This window comes from Nothobranchius furzeri, chromosome 9 (genome assembly GCF_043380555.1).
Source record: "Nothobranchius furzeri strain GRZ-AD chromosome 9, NfurGRZ-RIMD1, whole genome shotgun sequence".
Lineage (NCBI taxonomy): Eukaryota > Metazoa > Chordata > Actinopteri > Cyprinodontiformes > Nothobranchiidae > Nothobranchius > Nothobranchius furzeri.
In genome coordinates, this window is record NC_091749.1 from 20,259,234 (window position 1) to 20,277,241 (window position 18,008).

The window sequence follows — 18,008 nt, forward strand, 5'->3', positions numbered from 1 at the left end:
AGACAAGCGGACCTGAGCCTTATTGTTTTGAGCTTGTGAGTTGCCTGAAACTACAGGAACCGACCCAACAGAACCATCTCTGAACGTAAGTAGCCGTTAGCCATAGCATCAGATTAGCTGCAGGGTTTGTCTCCACGGCCCTAGAGCTAGTATTCAGCATGTGTTAGAGGTTTATCTGCTTCAACACACCTGGCTTTAATCAGCAACAAATAGCTGAGCTGCTTAACAGCTATTCTAACCTGTTAAAGCAGGAAAACCACTGAAACGTGCTGGATAGCAGGTCTCCAGGAGCCTTGGGCTCAAGTTACAGTCTGCTGCATAAAGTTATGAAAATATCCCATGAGAAAATTATTCTGTAATGTGTTCAGCCCACTAAAACTGCCCTGATTTCTTTATTTATTTACTAATAACAGCTGCTCTCTCGGTCCTAGGTCCTCTGGTGTCTGCAGGTGGTCTCTGGTGTCTGCAGGTGGTCTCCTCTGCTGGTGAGGTCAGGATCAGGAGCTTCCAGAAGAATGTGCCTTTCAATGACTCTTGCCCCCTTATTTGTTATATTAATTAAATAAATCTCAATTGATATATTTCCTATTTTTGTTCATGTCCATAAATACTTAAACATGCTTGAAATTAAAACGAGCTTTTAACAGTGAGGTGCTAGTTTAATTCATCACAATAGAGCTAGTTAAACATGCGACAATGTGATAATTCAATTAATGTAATTTATAAATATCCATTAAAATATCAAAACTGGAATCAAAATGAGATATTTGGCAGCACAAAAAACTTGTCAAACACAATATTTATTATAATAATTGTAGGCAGACAGGAGACCGAGCTGAAGGAGGTTCTCAGTCATCGAAGGATGGCTGAAGGCTTTCCAGGAACAGGAGATGTGGTGTTGTCTCTTCTCTCTCTATTCTGCCAGATGAGCTGATAGGTTACAGGTGTGTGAGGACATCCTCATGCTGTCACAACCAGATGACAGGAGTTATCAGGTGATCAGCCAGGCTAATGATGAGATGCAGAAAGAAAACAAATTCAGGACAGTGTACAATAATATGTGGTGTTGCTCACCTTATGTGCTCTTATAAGTATTAACGTGTGCCTGCCTCATGGTGTAGAGTCCATATTTTGCTGAGTGTCCTGCAATAATGCAGGTTATTAGTTAATTTACTTTTGATAGCAAAAACAAAATATTTAATGTAAAAGTTATTTACCAGGTGAATCAGCTCACACGTCACCACCAAGTGTCACAGGGCCAGAATCAGTAGCCTCCTTCATGATGTCATGATGTAATCACATACTTATTTAATTAATATCTTAAAAATTTTGAAATTTTGAAATTTTTTTACCTTGAACAGTTCACTGAGCTTGCACTGTCACTGAGGTGGAAGCTGGAATCAACAGCAGACACCTCACATCGTGGTCTTTTCAGGGGGTGTAGACGCTGCTCTGCGACTTTCTGGAAGATGAATTTCCATCAAGGTCCCCGTGTCACAAGACACACTGAGGCTGTGAGCTCTTCTGGCTGGCTATGTACAAAAACAAAGAAGCAGCACATTTATAAATGTTTAAAAGAGCATAAAATCATGTGTAACAATAATCTGTAAAACAAATTAAAACTAGAAGGTAATAATAAAATGTTTACATAGAAGATTATTAAAAATAATTCACCTTTGCTACGCCGGTAAAGCTTCACATCAGCCTGGACAAGTGCATTCTTGCAGCTAAATCAGTCTGACAGCCAGTGTCTTGGGTAGATTTAGCCTGAAAAAAAAAATAGAAGCACATTGTTGTTGGGAGTTTATAAAGTCAGATAAAATACAAAAGAAACTGTCCTATAAAGGTGCTTTCTAACATTCCTAGTGTGTGATCGTTGTTATAACGTAAAAGTCAGTCACATATGATGTGGAGAGCCTGAAATGCGACCTCCTGAACAGAATTCCTCACAGAACCGGGTCACAAGCTGGATTTCACACTGTAATGCTGTCTGTCAACTAGTGCTGCGTTAGTTAGAGACACTGTTGCAGAATTACCGACTGACTAGCTAAAGGAAGTGAACCACGTCTCTCGGACTTTGCATTTAGGTAGGGAATTGTCTTTAGAAGACGTTAAAACTTTATTTAGCTGACTCACCTCAGACTGGAGCCCGCCGTGGTGGGGGAGCAGAGTCGGTGGGCTGCACCTAAATCGCGGAAGAGCCACGGTGGGCACAGCCTCCCTCTTCAAACGGAGACGTGCAGAATCGCGGGTAAAATGCTGGTTGTAAACTACAGCACCAGGCGGGAGTCCAGCGGAAAGGAGTGCAACCCCACAGAGCTACCGCAACCATACTACACTACACCATCTCACCATGCTAACACGATATGGAGCACTAAACCCGAACTACTTTCCTAATTACACTAACAGCCAAACACTAACTAAACTACAATATCCAACAGCCAAGTATGTAAATAAGTATGTATAACACTAAAAGCTATGCTAAAGACTAGGATATGCTAATGCTATATGCTAATGCTGAACTACGGCTAGCCTCCTACACTCGCTTGCAAATCCAACTCCCAACTCGCCACAAGGCGTGGCCGAGACGCTCGTTGCTTTATAACTTTGACACAGAGCTGCTACGTAGTACTCTACTGGTTTACGTAGTATCTTACTCTTTAGCCATTCGCTAAAATTTATTCAAAATGAGTCAAATTCTATGTTTTAAGCTGAAGGTGGAGCTATACTGTAGTATTTAGGCAGAATTTTTAATTTTTAAAGAAAATGCACCAAAATGTTAAAATAATGAATACACACATTTAAAACACTATTAGACACTCATTTATACAGTTCATCAGCAAAAAAAAAGTTAATTTAGATGTTACTTGCTCTTTAAGCTCTCTGGCTGGGAGGGCTGCCGTTATTGAGATATTTCCCTTTTCTGACCACCAGGGGAGCTCGGGGGAGAGCTCAACAGGCACATGGGGGCGTGATTTGTCGGGGGCGTGGTTTGTCGGGGCTGCGTCTCTTCCGTTCCGCAGCTAGGAAGGTGCGCGAGGTAGGTGCGCGAGGTGGCTGCGCAGCGGAGGAATTTGCGGAAGCGTGAGAAACAAGAGTCATATGACCAAGCAGCAGCTCAAGAAAATGTTACCCTGAAATGGATAAACATTCCCGGAGACGGTGACAAATCCTCCTCTAGCAGCAGCGGCCTGAAGAGGTGCTCTGTGTATTTCTGTGGTAAGTGTCGGAGCTAGCTGTGTTAGCTAACAACACCACGGTCTCCGGGGCTGGGTGTGACCGTTTGTCTCTCTGCGTGTCCACAGATGGAGGAGATAAAGGTGTCTCCTGACTACAACTGGTTCAGAAGCACAGTTCCTCTGAAGAGAGTGAGTATGGGCGGATCGTTACTGTGTGGGTTTGATTTGTAGAAGAAAAACTGGGCCCACAGCGGATTCTGGATGAAAACCAACTCAAGTTTAAAAACCCGAGTCGGAATAGTGACCAACCAATTATGTATTTACTGTTTCGGCCTCACGTGATGAGTGACTGGATGATGACATGCCTAACAGTTAGGGACGGACTGGGACTAAACAGTCCTGGACTCTGACTAGGCCCGGCCCAAAGTAAACGGCGCGCGGAAATTCGGCAGCAAAAATATGTGGTCAAACCATCCAAATTATAGCAACGGTGCTAATGTTGACTATATGTTGTATAAAAAGCTGTATTACTGATTAGCTTAATCATTTATGCGGTTATTAATCTTACTGCACAAGTAGTACCACGTCTAAATGAAAATGCAACATTACAAATGTAACTTCTGTGTTTAAGATTTTCAAAGTTTGTGAGCATTAACTGTAACACTACTGCCAACCTTTTTACGTAAAACTACAACATGCTTCTTATTACCCAGTGCATGTGGCCTTTTACAGCTAAAGTGTTGAAATTTAGCTGTTATCATAAAATTAAATTGTAACCTAAACATGAATTTCTAACATCAATCCTTGCAAATGTTTCTCCTCTTATATTCCATGCTTACTTCCCCGGGATCTGCCTGTGGAACCAGCGCGTCTTTCTGTCCCTCATTACTGCTTGGCCTGCCTTCTTCACTGCTGTGAACCTGCTGCTAAATATGTCTGTTAATTTGTGACATTTAGAGGCTTTAGCATGTAATGCCCGCAATTATTTTTCTCTTGCTTTCTCAGCCTCACCCTTTTCTTTGCTTTTTTTTTTTTTTTTTTACTAGCAGCCGAGTTTTGCATCGTTTTTTCTACTGCCTTTGCCTCCTCTCTAATTCAGCTTCTTCTTCTCCTTGCCTGGCGGCAGCAGCCAATGTAGCTGGCATCCAACTTAGAGGTGCAGTGCTGCCACCTAGCGTGCTGGAGCGTGAAAGAGCTTTGAGGGGGGGGGGGGGGGGGGCAGGTGTTGAAAGCGTGCGTCGAGAGTGGTCTGTGATTCTCTAGAATCCACAGAGGGCCAGTCTGCCCCTGAACACAGTCACACAGCAGGCTGATCACTTCTCCAGTTTAAGTCGGGACTGTCGGTAAACCTGGAGGACAGTTGGGACGCGTGACCCTAAAGGTCTTTTATCAGCACTTTCCTGTCTTTACTTCCACTGGGTACGCCCACCATCAAAACCAGGATTGTCATCAGATGAAGTTTATGTTTGACTTGGTGCCGTACTCCCACTCTGATCCCTCTAGTTTTGATATGTTCTTTAAGACAACCAGCTTGTTTACACTTTCATGGTTCAAAGCTGTGGAAGATGACCAGAGACTATCCGCGCTGCACCGCCCTGTCCCAGCAGGTGGAGCTGGACTTCAGTGTGGACCAGCATACGACATGGCCGATTCTAGCGTTTGTACTCCATGTTTTGTTGCGTGTTCTCAGTGTTCAGTGGTGACTTGTCCAGGAAAAGACAACTGTCAGAACAAGAACAAGGCAGTAATGTGTTAAGGCAGCTTGGATGGATTAATCACCTTTTCTTTGGCTGATCAGGTTCACGTGCATCTCTATTAAAACTTGTCGTTTCCAAAATAAATCGGATTACTTGGTAAGACCTGGTTGCCCTGCTGTTTGATTATAACATCTACAGTTGTCTGGTTGAAAAACCTGCATTCTGATGCTGACAGCTGGATGGAGGCCTCAACAGGCTATAGCACCTGCTCCTCATTAGACAGTCATAATATTGTTGCTGATAGGTTTGAGGACAGTAGGGTTTATAAAGCACTAATCAGAGAGATACTTCTGACACCAGCTGCAACCCCATCCCCACCGATGGTCTATAAATAACCCTGACTAGCCGTCCTTCCCCTTTTTATTTTTGGAGGCGCATACCTTCATGGTTACCGTAATTTCTGGACTATAGCGCACCTCAATATAAGCCTCACCGGGCTAAAAGCCGCCGATATCTACTGAATTGAAAACGTAGTTAATAATAATAATAATACATTTTATTTAAAAGTGCCTTTCAGGTCACCCAAGGTCACTTTACAGGATAAGGAACACAGTACACAATAAAAATAAATATAAAACAACTAAAGGACAAGTAAACAGAATAAAATAGATGAAATCACTAACAGTAAGTTTAACTGAACGTAACTGAACTGATCAGTATCAAACAAACAGAAAAGTTATTGATTCGTTTATTCATCGTCCTCCTGTGCACTGAAACCACTGAAGTCCTCTTCTTCAGTGTCGGAGTTGAACAGCCTCAGAAGAGCTTCGTCACATACCTTTTCTGTGCCGATGTCAGTGTCGCTGTCCTTGTTGCTGTCACCATCCCGGGGTGAAGTTGGGAAAACAAGCAGCGATGTTTTACTGTGAAAAAAAAATCATCCCAATCATCCTCCTCTGGTTGATTAAAGCTGCACCTCATTATAAGCCGCATGGTTCACAGCGTGGGAAACAGTAGCGGCTTCTAGTCCGGAAAATACGGTAGATGTTCTCATGACAGCTCGACAGGCAAGCAGACAGAAGCACAACAGAATAAAAGATCTGAGGCTCATGTAGAATTTGCATAACCAAACTAAATAATCACAAAACAATCTCGTGTCTCCGTCGTGTTGGAAGGAAGGTTCTACTGAAACAGAATTCACTCTCAGCCGACTGGAGGGTAGTCTGTTCTTCTCCTACTGAGAGAAACAAAGTTACTAACCGTTTCATAAGACACACTGTGCCAACACATCAGTGTAATACTGCCACCACGGGGTGTCTTATGGAAGCGCCGTGGTGGCATAGCTATGCTGCTTTCATGCTACCAAGCTTGGTAGTAATATTACTGCATGGGGTGTAACGGTACGCTAAACTCATATTCGGTTCAGTGTTTTGAAGAGCTCGGTTTGATACATATTCGGTATATTATGATAATATTCATTTTCTTTTTTTTTCTTTCTTTTCTTTCGGTCTTTATTTTGGTTTATAGCATTAACATAAAATTTTTCTTTTCAAACAAAACAATATTAACAATTTGAATTTAAACCAAAAAAGCAATAGGCAGAAGCAATGCTTATTTTAGCCTACTCTATTTTCCACCTAAGATACAAAACCAATATACATTTCTTTTATTTTCCCCAATATAAATATCCACAATGAAAATTCATTAATGTCTATACATACTTTTCATACCCTGTAAATATGTGACACTTTACACCTGCTTTAAACTTTAGTAAAGAAGTACATTTCTTCAAATCATCATCTTATTCATTCCACAATTTTACACCAACAACGGAAACACATCTTGATTTCACATTAGTTCTGGCTTTTACACATTCAAACATAAATACACCTCTGAGATTATAATGATCATCTCTTGGTTTGAAATAAACTTTTATGCAATTTGGGATATTATTATTAACTACTTTATGAAGAATCTCTAAGATTTTTACTTTAATAATATCTCCTAATTTTAGCGTTTTAGTTTGACTAAACAGATTATGAGTTGGTTCGAGGTATCCCAATTTATTAACTATTCTAATCGCCTTTTTTTGTAATTTAAATACAGTGTCAACACACGTTTTACCTGCATTTCCCCAAACCTCTGCACAGTAAGACAAATAAGGCATAACTAAAGAGCTATAAATTAAAAACAAGGCTTTTTTTATTTAGTACATCACTAGTTTTATAAAGTATAGCAATAGATTTAGACACTTGCTGTTTGATATATTCAATGTGTGGTTTCCAACTGAGTTTACTATCAATAATCACACCTAGGAATTTAGTTTCATGTACTTGTTCAATTGGGACTCCATTTAAATACAGATTAGCACCGTCATTGTGCCTGTTCCTTGAAAATATCATAAATTTGGTTTTATTTTCATTTAGTGATAGCTTGTTGTAATCAAACCATTTTTTAATTGAACCCAATTCGTTTTCAACCTCTTGTAATAATTTACTCATATCTTTTCCCATACAAATGAAATTTGTATCATCTGCAAACATAATAAATTTTAACCGAGACGATACAGAAAAGATGTTGTTCAGGTATTGGTTGAATAATTTCGGTCCTAGCACCGAGCCTTGCGGTACACCACATATTACTCTTTCAAGCTGTGAATCTATATCATTAACATTTACATATTGAAATCTACTGCTTAATTAACTTTCAAGCCATTGAATGGTTTTACCACGAAGACCATAGTATTCACATTTCTTGAGCAGGTATGTGTGATCAATTGTATCAAATGCCTTACTCAAGTCAATCGAGACAGCCACTACATGAAGTTTTTGATCCACTGCTGTTGCAATCTGCTCTACTAAATCCATAACTGCTAATGAGGTTGAACGATTCTTCCTAAACCCATACTGATGGTCATTTAAAAGATCAAACTTGTTGGTAAATGCTTCAAATCTAATTACAAAAAGTTTCTCAAGTATCTTTGAAAACTGTGGCAGTAAAGAGATGGGTCTATAGTTACAAGCTAATAATTTATCGCCACTTTTATAAATAGGAATAACTCTGGCTATTTTCATTTGTTCAGGGACTGTGCCACTTGAAAAGGATTTATTACAAATATAAGTAAAATGTTCAGCAATGCAATGGATAACCTCCTTGATGAGAGACATATCTATCCCATGAAAATCTAAGGACTTTTTACTTTTGAAACTATGTACCGCTTAGATCACATCACTTTGGCTTACACTGCTCAAAAACATTGTATTATTATTTTTATTTATTTCATGGTTAATGTCAACTTCTGGCAGCTTTTTAGCTAGATTATGGCCAACATTCACAAAATATTTATTAAACTCATTTGCAATGTTCTTTCCATTTTTATTGTGAATATCTATACCTGCTTCTTTTGTATTTCTTATTATTTTATTTAACACATTCCATGTACCTTTAATATTATTTTTGTGTTTTAGGAAAAGTTGATCATAATATTCATTTTTTTGCTGCCTTATTATTGTAGTTAATTTGTTTTTATATTCCTTATACCTTTTTTCTTTTTCCTTTGTTGGACTTTTTATAAGATCCAGATACAGTGAGTTCTTTTTCTGGCAAGCCCTTTCCAATCCCCTAACAATCCAGGGTGGGGACCTTTTTTTAAAGTTTTGCTTATGATATTTTAGAGGACAATGTCTATCATAAGCTCCCAAAAATATTTCAAGAAATGCATTATAAGAATTATTAACATCATCAACATAAACATCAGTCCAATCAGAGCAAAACAGTTCATATTTCAGAGCTTCAATTGTAACAGTAGTTTTTTTCCTAGTTGTGGTATAATTTACATTTTCCAGAGATGTTTCATCACTTCTCATCATTTCCACCACAGTAAACACCGGTAAATGATCAGTGATATCAGTTAAAAAAGGCCATTCTTTGTCTTGATGTCAGATTGATTTATGAATATATTGTCAATCAGTGTAACACTATCGGCTGTTATCCTGCTTGGTCTCAATATCAACGGAAAGAAACCTAATCTAAACATTAAATTGATGAATTCAGCTAATTTAGTATTATCATCTGATTTAAACAAATCAATATTAAAATCACCACAAATTAAAGTCATTTTGTTCCTACATTGCCCAAATAATGTTTCAATACGTTCATTAAACTGATCTATAGAAGAACCAGGACTACGATACATACAACTTATAATGATGTTTCTGGATTTTTTACACTTAATTTTTACACTCCATCAAATTCTCAACAATGAAGGTCATATTTGTTAGTATCGTACAATCAAAACCAGTCCTAACAAAAAGTGCTACCCCACCCCCTCTTTTGTTTTGTCTGCTCTGAGTAAACATTTCATAGCCATCCAGTTTAGTCAAGAAGTCTTTTCCATCTTTGATCCAGGTTTCTGAAATTGCAACTACTGTAAATTTCTCCTTGAACTCATTTAGGTAATCTGAGATTTTAGATAAATTGTTGTAGAGACTTCTGCTGTTAAAGTGTATGAATGAAAATCCACACATACTCACTTTGAAGTCCTCTACAATATAATATTCACAGTCCAGGTGGGTGTTGCTGCAACCATTAATTTCTGAGTCAACTCCATTATCTATCAGATTTGATTTATGATCTACATCACTGACAAACCTAAAAAAAATTATTATTTCCTGATTTCTTGTAGTCTGCTTTGTCCATGAACTAAATACGTCTTGGGTAGATTTAGCCTGAAAAAAAAAATAGAAGCACATTGTTGTTGGAGTTTATAAAGTCAGATAATATACAAAAGAAACTGTCCTATATAGACGCTTTATAATATTCCTAGTGTGTGATCGTTATCAAAGTCAGTAACATATGATATGAAGAGAGCCTGAAATGCGACCTCCTGAACAGAATCGGGTCACGCTGTGGTGTAAAGCTGGATTTCACGCTGTGATGCTGTCTGTCAATTAGTGCTGCGTTAGAGTCACTGTTGCAGAATTACCGACTGACACAAAAACAACCCGAATTTTCTCCGAGCCTGACAGTAATAGTCATGTGGACCGTTTGTCGGCCAGGGCCTTGAAATATGTTCCGATTCGCCGCTGATTCTAACCTTACATCCCGTTCCACATTTTGTGAACTTGACAAATTAGGAATGAAACTTGTTTAAGAGGCTTCAGGATTTGAGCTGTTCTTGGTTTCTGTCTACTTCAGATTATTGTTGATGATGACGACAGTAAGGTGTGGTCTCTGTATGATGCTGGCCCAAAGAGCATCAGGTGTCCCATCATCTTCCTCCCTCCAGTCAGTGGGACAGCAGAGGTGTTCTTCCAGCAGGTTCTGGCGCTGACGGGCTGGGGCTACAGGGTAATCTCGGTGAGTTTCAGCTGCACATGTTGCTACCGGCATTTGTGCCGACGGACAAATAAATTATACATGACCCGCACTTGTATAGCACCTTTCAGAGTATGAGGACTCCAAAGCGCTTTACACCACAGTGTATCATTCATCCATTCACACACTGATGGTGATGAGCTACGCTGTAGCCACAGCTGCCCTGGGGCGCACAGACCAATTTAAAGGACCTTTATTGTGTTATTTAAATCTTACAGAACAAGGATGATTAAAATATTACCATGAGCTCTATGGAGACATCAGTAGTTCTGAATTATGTTATTTTCTTAAAACATTTTATAAACATGGAAATAAAACGTCTGTATTCCACAAAAACTCTCTTCCAGTTCTACCCTTTTCACAATGTAACCCTAGATCCCCAGTAACGCACGATGCGCCATGGCAAAGAAGTGAGTAGCGTTGGCAGCTAAACCACGCAGAGTGCTGCCTAGCCCATTTCTTTGTTGGATAAAGCCGTTAATGGGCCATTAATGCACACACTGCTTGGACGAGTGAAGAGCGGTTGAGATGAAAATATTCCCAGTCCGTCCCTGACACTCGCAGAACAACTTTTAGAACCATTCAGCTAGCGGCTCGTGCTTAGTAGCATTTTGATGTACTCACCGCACTGGCCTATTGGGTGGTTTGAATGCTTGAATGGTGCCGGTTTTAAGAAGGAATCCCATTTGAAAACCCACTCCGGTACTGGCAGAATTTATCAAGCAGTCGGCAAAATCACGCTCACACTCTGACTCTCTTTTTGAGAGCTTGTGAAGGTAAAATCCAACCATTTCTGCCGATTAAACTCAGGAAGACTGGGCAGAGATCCGGTTCCTATTGCAGACAAAACTCTATTTTTGGGTAAAGATGCACCGAAAAATTTCAGCCGAAAATGACCATTAAGTGCATTTTTGGTTTTCGGCCGAGTCATCAGAACAACACTGCTGAAACAGGCCATCAGGTGAACCTCGGTTACGTTTCAACCCTCATGTGGCAACTTGCTCTTTGCTTCATAAAAAACAAACATTTGTACTGATTTAAGAAGTAAAGTTTTTACCCCTTTAGTAATGCTGTTCTTATGATTACGATTACTTTCAGTTTCGCATCTACTGTGTCTGCCTGGCATTCTTTATCCTTCTTTTACATTCTAGAATGGTATTGGCCTGTATTTTGTATAGCGCCCTCTAGAGTCCTGGAACCCCCCAAGGCGCTTTACAAGACAATCACCCATTCACACACTAGAGCTGAGGAAAATAATCAAAAAATCGATGCATCGGGATGCGGACATAAACGATTCTGCATCGTAGAAGAGTACACCATAATCGATTATAGTGGAATGTAGTTTTGTTTTTTTAACGGCGGCACCAGCGCAGCATCCAAATCTGTCAGAGTGAGTGTCCTCCACATTTACCAAATGGTTCCACCTTTATGTGGTTCTGCAGGGCTGAGCGTTAGAGTTGTAACCTGAGACCAAACCGGATTTGTGCCGTGAATTATGTTAATTGAGTGGGTGAGAGAGAGGGAGAGAGAGAGAGAGAGAGAGAGAAGATTTCATAATTTAATTTCTCCTGGAAGAGCTCAGTCAGACTGAGTGTTGTGATGTCGGAAGATCCGGTCTTGGGGAGGGGTCAGTGACGGTGGCTGCAGCGTGATCGTCTGTCTCTTTTATTTGGGGACACGGAGAAGTTAAAAGGAGAGCGAAAGACAAGATAGAAGTTCTTGTTCCACTTTATTCTTTTGTTTCATGATGATAAACTAATATTAATTTCAGCTGAAAGAGAAACTGGGAGGAAGCTTTGGTTCATTTTAGGTTACATGAGGTCTTATTTCCTATCTGCTCCTCCAGAGACATCATGGACATGAGGGTTACACAGGACAGGTTAGTCAGGGTATCCGGGAGTCCTTAAAAAGTCTTAAAAAGTCTTAAATTTACTTTTCCAAATTTAAGGCCTTGAAAATCCTAAAAATGACAAATAATCCTTAAATGCAGTTTCCAAAGGTCTTAAATTACCAACGACCGAATAAACTAGATTAGTTTATTTCTATGACATTTTCGTGAATTTCTAGTTAGTGTTCAGCATTTTTTGTGTATGATGTTGGCGTAAGCGGAACCGTACACATTCAGTTGGTTGTGAAAGGGGGATATTTTTAGATGAGCACATTAGCTGATTAAGCTAGTGGGAGCTTGCGCCATGGGGAGGTGCAAGTTTAATGGTAACTGTATGGCTAATCCCACGTTCGCGACGTGGTTAGGACCGATTCCAGGCAATAGCTGGAAATTATAGCTTGAATTTTAAAAAAAGCTTAAATTTGGTCAAATTGGCCTTAAAAAAGGTCTTAAAAAGTCTTAAATTTGGCTCCCTTAAACCTGCAGATACCCTGGTTAGTGGAAAGGTTTGTAGTTAGCTGGTTAGTGAAGGAGATCCATCAGCTGGGTAATTTAATCCTAATCCAGCCCACAGCCTTCTGCTGGTGTTATTAGAAATAATAAAACTCACATCTTAAATATTATTGAAAGTGTAGAATTTGTTATGTTTTATTATTTTCTGCATCAAACAGAACTTGATTCATTCTCCAACATTTCAGAAATGAACCACTGGGTTCAAATAAAACAACAAACTAAGTTAAACATTTCAGTTGGTGTTATTTCTGACACCCTTGATCTGCGGCATAAATATTTGACTCTAGAGCTGCTCAGAGACATTAAACACTCATAAATGAACCCATTATGTATTTTATTATTACATTATGTGTCCTGTAGGTTTTCAGTACTTTTTCAGATTTTGTGAGTTTTTGCAAAGCATGTTTTTGTCAGCCTGAGGCGTGGTGTTGAACGAGGAAACGGATTGTTTTACTTTGTTAAATCTTCTTAAATGTTTAAAATGTTTTGTCTTAACCTGTTGTGAATGGAGAGCTTTTGAGGGATGGCAGGTTGTGTCAATGACGTTTTTTTTTTTTTTTTTTTTTTTGTATATGATTTATTTATAACTTTTTCCACAGTTACATCACATCCACATACATACACACTAAAATAAAATAAAAGAAAGAAAGAGAAAAGAAAGAAAAATTAAATTAAATTAAACAAAACACTTATGCGCTGCAGTAACAAATAGGCAACCAATGTGTGGCTATGCCAGCGATAGCTCTACAAGGCCGAGGTTAAGTGTCCATGTCGAAATTCACAGAAGTCACATGGTCTTGGAACGGCCTCCAAATTTTGGCAAAGTCAGTTTCCAAGCCCCTCAGGATGAACCTTATTTTCTCTAGTTTCATAAAATAGAGGGCATCTTTAATCCAGCGGGAGTGGGTCGGTGGGTGAGGGTCTTTTCAACTCCTCAGGATAACTCTCCTTGCCAATAATGTAAGGAAGGCAAAGTGAGATGGCAAGGAGTGACCAGCGGGTAGCACCCCAAATAAAGCCATCAGTGGGGATCATGGAACCCTCCAAGACACAATAAGTGAGAGTGAATTAAAAATAGAGTCCCAGAATTTTGGCAAGTTAAAAACATATGGGTAATATTAGCTGGACCCTGATTGCATTTTACACAGTTGGAGTCTGTACCTGGAAATATTTGAGCCAACCTGCTTCTGGACCAGTGAATCCTATGCACTACCTTACATTGAAGTATGCAGTGCCTTGCACAAATTGAGGAGGAGTGAATACGCCTTAGGGCTGATTCCCATTGGCTGTTATTAATCTCCATGTTACGTTCCTTGGACCAAGCAACACGGAGGTGATCGGATCACGTCGTAAACATGGAGAGAAGAAAATTATAAAGTTTGGATATCGCTCCTTTCTGGGAGGGTTTACTCTCCCATCATATCATCTAGCATACTGTTCACAGGTACAATGGGACAACCCATGAAATATTTTCTGATAAAGTCCCTGGCCTGCAGACACCGGGAAAAATGTGAATTTGGCAGGTGGTATTTAAGCGGCAGCTGTGTAAATGAGGCCAAAACGCCATCCACAAAAAAGTCCTTCACATGGATCAGCCCGTGGCTCCTCCATACCACAAAAGTTTTATCTAACAGGGATGGAGGAATAAGCGGATTCTGGTCAGACGGTGAGTGCAAAGGTATACCTTGGGTTTTAATATGACACCTCATTTGAGACCAAATCTTAAGACAGTTTTTAACTATAGTATTGCTAGTGTACAAATGCGGGCTAACGTTTGAAGGGAGACACAGGAGAGGGAGAGCAAAGAGGCAGAGTCAGATGTGGCCTCCTCCAGTCGCAGCCAAATTGGCTGTGTAGATTTGGTCTGACACCAAAATAGCATTGTGCGAATATTGACAGCCCAATAATAGTACTGAAAATTTGGAAGGGCAAGGCCCCCCAGGTCCTTTTCTGTAGAAGGCTCTCGTGCATTCTGGGAGTGTTTTTGTTCCATAAGAACTGTGAAATAGAACTGTTAAGAGTCTGAAAAAACTTTTTGAAATGAACACCGGTACACATTGAAAAAGATACAGGCATCTTGGCAAAAAGTTCATTTAAAGTTCATTTTAATACAGCTAATCCTTCCTGCTAAAGAAAGATGCAGCATAGACCAGCGCTGCAAATCCTGAGCCAACTGCTCCAACAGAGGGTCAAAGTTAGTTTTAAAAAGTTTTGAGAAGTCCTTGGTTTCATGGATACCCAGATATTTAAAACTTTGCGAGACAGCCTTAAAGGGCAGTGGGTATGCCGTCGCAGCTGAGTTAATTGGAAGGATTTCATTTTTATCAAAGTTAAGCTTATATCCGGATATCTGTCCAAAGTCCCTCAGCAAAGATAGAATTGGAGACATGGAGTTACCTGGGTTCGACATAAAGATCAATAGATCATCCGCATACAACGACACTCTGTTGTCACAGCCGCCACGTAGAATGCTTTGCATGGCACTCGCCCTAAGGGCTGCCGCCAATGGTTCTATTGCTATTATAAACAAAGATGGAGAGAGAGGGCACCCCTGGCGAGTTCCGCGACCTAGGGAGAAAGGCTATGAGAAATAATTATTTGTACGAACTTGTGCCAATGGTGAAGTATACAATAGTTTAATCCAAGAGATAAGGGTGGGACCAAAACCAAAATGTTTTAGGGTATAAAATAAATAGGGCCACTCCACCTGGTTGAAAGCCTTTTCAGCATCCATAGATATGACCAGTTCCGGAGTGTCAGATGACGAAGAGGAATACAGAATATTAAGTAAGCGCCTCACATTATGGTATGAATGTCTGGTTCTGACGAAACCTGTTTGTTCTGGATTAATAATTGAAGGTATCATCAATGCCAAGCGTCTCGCCAACATTTTGGCCCATATTTTAACATCTGCACACAGTAAAGAAATAGGGCGGTAGTTACTACAGAAGCGAGGGTCCTTACCTTTTTTTGGAATTAAGGAAATTGTAACTTGTTGTAGGGTAAGCGGTAGGATTCCAGATTCAGCTGTCTCTTTAAGCATGGCAAGCATGAGGGGGGATAATTTGTGAATAAAACCCTTATAAAATTCCGACGGAAAACCATCGGGCCCTGGACACCTTCCACTTTGCATGGACATAATTGCAGTTTTAATTTCACCTGCAGCAAATGGTTTATCTAGGTGCACCCCAATATCTGGGGCAACTGTCGGGATCATCAGTCCATTGAAAAAGTCGTCAATGGCAAATTTTCAGACGTATAAAGAGACAAATAAAAGTCCCTAAATCGATCATTAATTTTCTGGGGGTCGACGTAAAACCCATCAGTTCCAGAGATCTCCGAGATACATTGCCCAGTAGAGGACTGGCGGATCCAGTGGGCGAGGACTTTAGTTGGCTTATCCCCAAACTCGTAATAACTATGCTTGGTCCTGGTGATTAACTGGACAGCCTCATCTGTGGCCATAGAATCGAATTCAGAGTTCTTTATTAGAAGCTCTTTCACCAGATCAGCCGATGGGGACTCTTCACACTTAATTTGCAGCTCTGATATAGTGTTGTAAAGAGCCTGCCTCCTCCGGTAGACTATCTTATTTTTATAAGCAGTGTACGCTGTTATCTTCCCCCTTAAGAAGACTTCACAAGCTTCCCATATCATTGCTGCCATCACATCTGGAGTTACATTGGTAGAGATATAAAAATCAATACTCTGCTTTATATATTCAACAAAGTCTGAATCATTAAGTAGCAAAGAATTGAAACGCCAGGGGGAACACATTATTGGAGTATCCGGAAATATGTCCAAAATAACTGGAGCTTGATCCGATATCACTATAGCGGCATAATCACAATGGTTAACTGAGGAGAGAAGTTTTTTATCTACCAGAAAGAGGTCAATTCGTGAAAAGGTCCCATGTACATGAGAAAAGAAAGAAAATGTTTTTGTGGCAGAATTCAGATGACGCCAGACATCCAGAAGTCCGTATTGCTGCAAAAATATTTGTGCTGATTTAGATTTAGGACTTGGGTTAACTGAGCTGCGATCCAATGCTGGGTTAAGACAGCAGTTAAAATCACCACCCATGATAAGATGGCCATTGTTCAAATTGGGAAGTGAGAAGAAAAGTTTCTTAAAACAGTCCTCATTATCCCAATTCGGTCCATACACATTGGCTAGAACTACTTTGTTTCCTCCTACAACAATAACATAACACCCATTGGGGTCTGACACCACCTCCGTGGCTGCTAGAGGGATATTTTTGTCGATTAAGGTAGCTACTCCTCGCACCTTTTGTCACGTTGAGGGTGTGGATGGCGGCGGACCATGTGTGGTGGAGCAGATCATGAGGCAGAAATGCAGGCACGGATGAAATAAAAGTAGTTTTGCAGAGCGAGAATGGCAGAAAAAATACAACGCTGACAACAAACAATGATCCGACAAAGACTGATACAAGAAGGGAGGTATAAATACACAGGGGAAAATCAGGAACACATGGGCGGATTAACACGGGGGAGGTGAGAACAATAAAGACTAATCAGGCAGGGGAGAGACACAGTCAGGGAGGTAGGGGCAGAGGAGAGACACAGTCAGGGAGGCAGGAGCAGATTGTGACAGTACCCCCCCCCCCCCCCCCCAGGGGCGGATACCAGACGCCCGCAAAAGCCACATAACACTGGAGACTCGGGACACTTGCACTTGGGAACCAGAACACTTGAGACGTCGACTCGGTAAACAGGAATACTCGGACTCGGGAACTGGAACTCTCGACACGGAACAGGAACTGGAACACTCGGACTCGGACCAGGAACTGGAACACTCGGACTCGGAACAGGAACAGGAACTGTTTAGAGCTCACCACAGGTCCAGGTTGGTCGGATCATTCTGTCACGTTGAGGGTGTGGATGGCGGCAGACCATGTGTGGTGGAGCAGATCAGGAGGCAGGAATGCAGGCACGGATGAAATAAAAGTAGTTTTAATGGCAAAGCGGGAACGGCAGAACAAAAACAACACTGACAACAAACAATGATCCGACAAAGACTGATAAAAGAAGGGAGGTATAAATACACAGGGGAAAATCAGGAACACAGGGGCAGATTAACACGGGGTAGGTGAGAACAATAAAGACTAATCAGGCAGGGGAGAGACACAGTCAGGGAGGCAAGGGCAGAGGAGAGACACAGTCAGGGAGGCAGGAGCAGATTGTGACACCTTTCCATTAAATGAAGAGTGGAAAGTTTGCCCCTCCTACCCACAACACAGTTTTAGGTGATCTGTCCATTTTAAGTGAGTTTCTTGTATAGATGCAATTCTGGTATTTTGGTCAATTACGTTTTTGATATTAAAAAAAAAAATAT

At 40.5% G+C, this 18,008-nt stretch overlaps 1 protein-coding gene and 1 long non-coding RNA gene across 3 annotated transcripts in view; one reads left to right on the plus strand and one right to left on the minus strand.

Annotated features, from left to right (window-relative positions):
* Window positions 1–283: 283 nt before the first annotated feature.
* Window positions 284–2,286, minus strand: LOC129156183 (uncharacterized). Its single transcript, XR_011521554.1, has 5 exons — window positions 1,675–2,286; window positions 1,353–1,532; window positions 1,218–1,275; window positions 1,075–1,143; window positions 284–1,008 (listed from the first exon to the last, which is right to left on the minus strand). It is a non-coding gene; the product is annotated as an uncharacterized lncRNA (long non-coding RNA).
* A 592-nt stretch (window positions 2,287–2,878) lies between these two features.
* The window catches only part of spg21 (SPG21 abhydrolase domain containing, maspardin), a 41,249-nt gene continuing 26,119 nt past the window's right edge, over window positions 2,879–18,008 (plus strand). The window contains exons 1-3 of one of the 2 annotated variants that reach the window (XM_015941679.3): window positions 2,879–3,219; window positions 3,306–3,368; window positions 10,073–10,234. In XM_015941679.3, the coding sequence (XP_015797165.1) occupies window positions 3,306–3,368; window positions 10,073–10,234 (225 nt within the window). In that variant the 5' untranslated portion in view covers window positions 2,879–3,219. The remainder of the gene's footprint in view (window positions 3,220–3,305; window positions 3,369–10,072; window positions 10,235–18,008) is intronic. The other variant, XM_015941680.3, reaches the window with a different exon arrangement.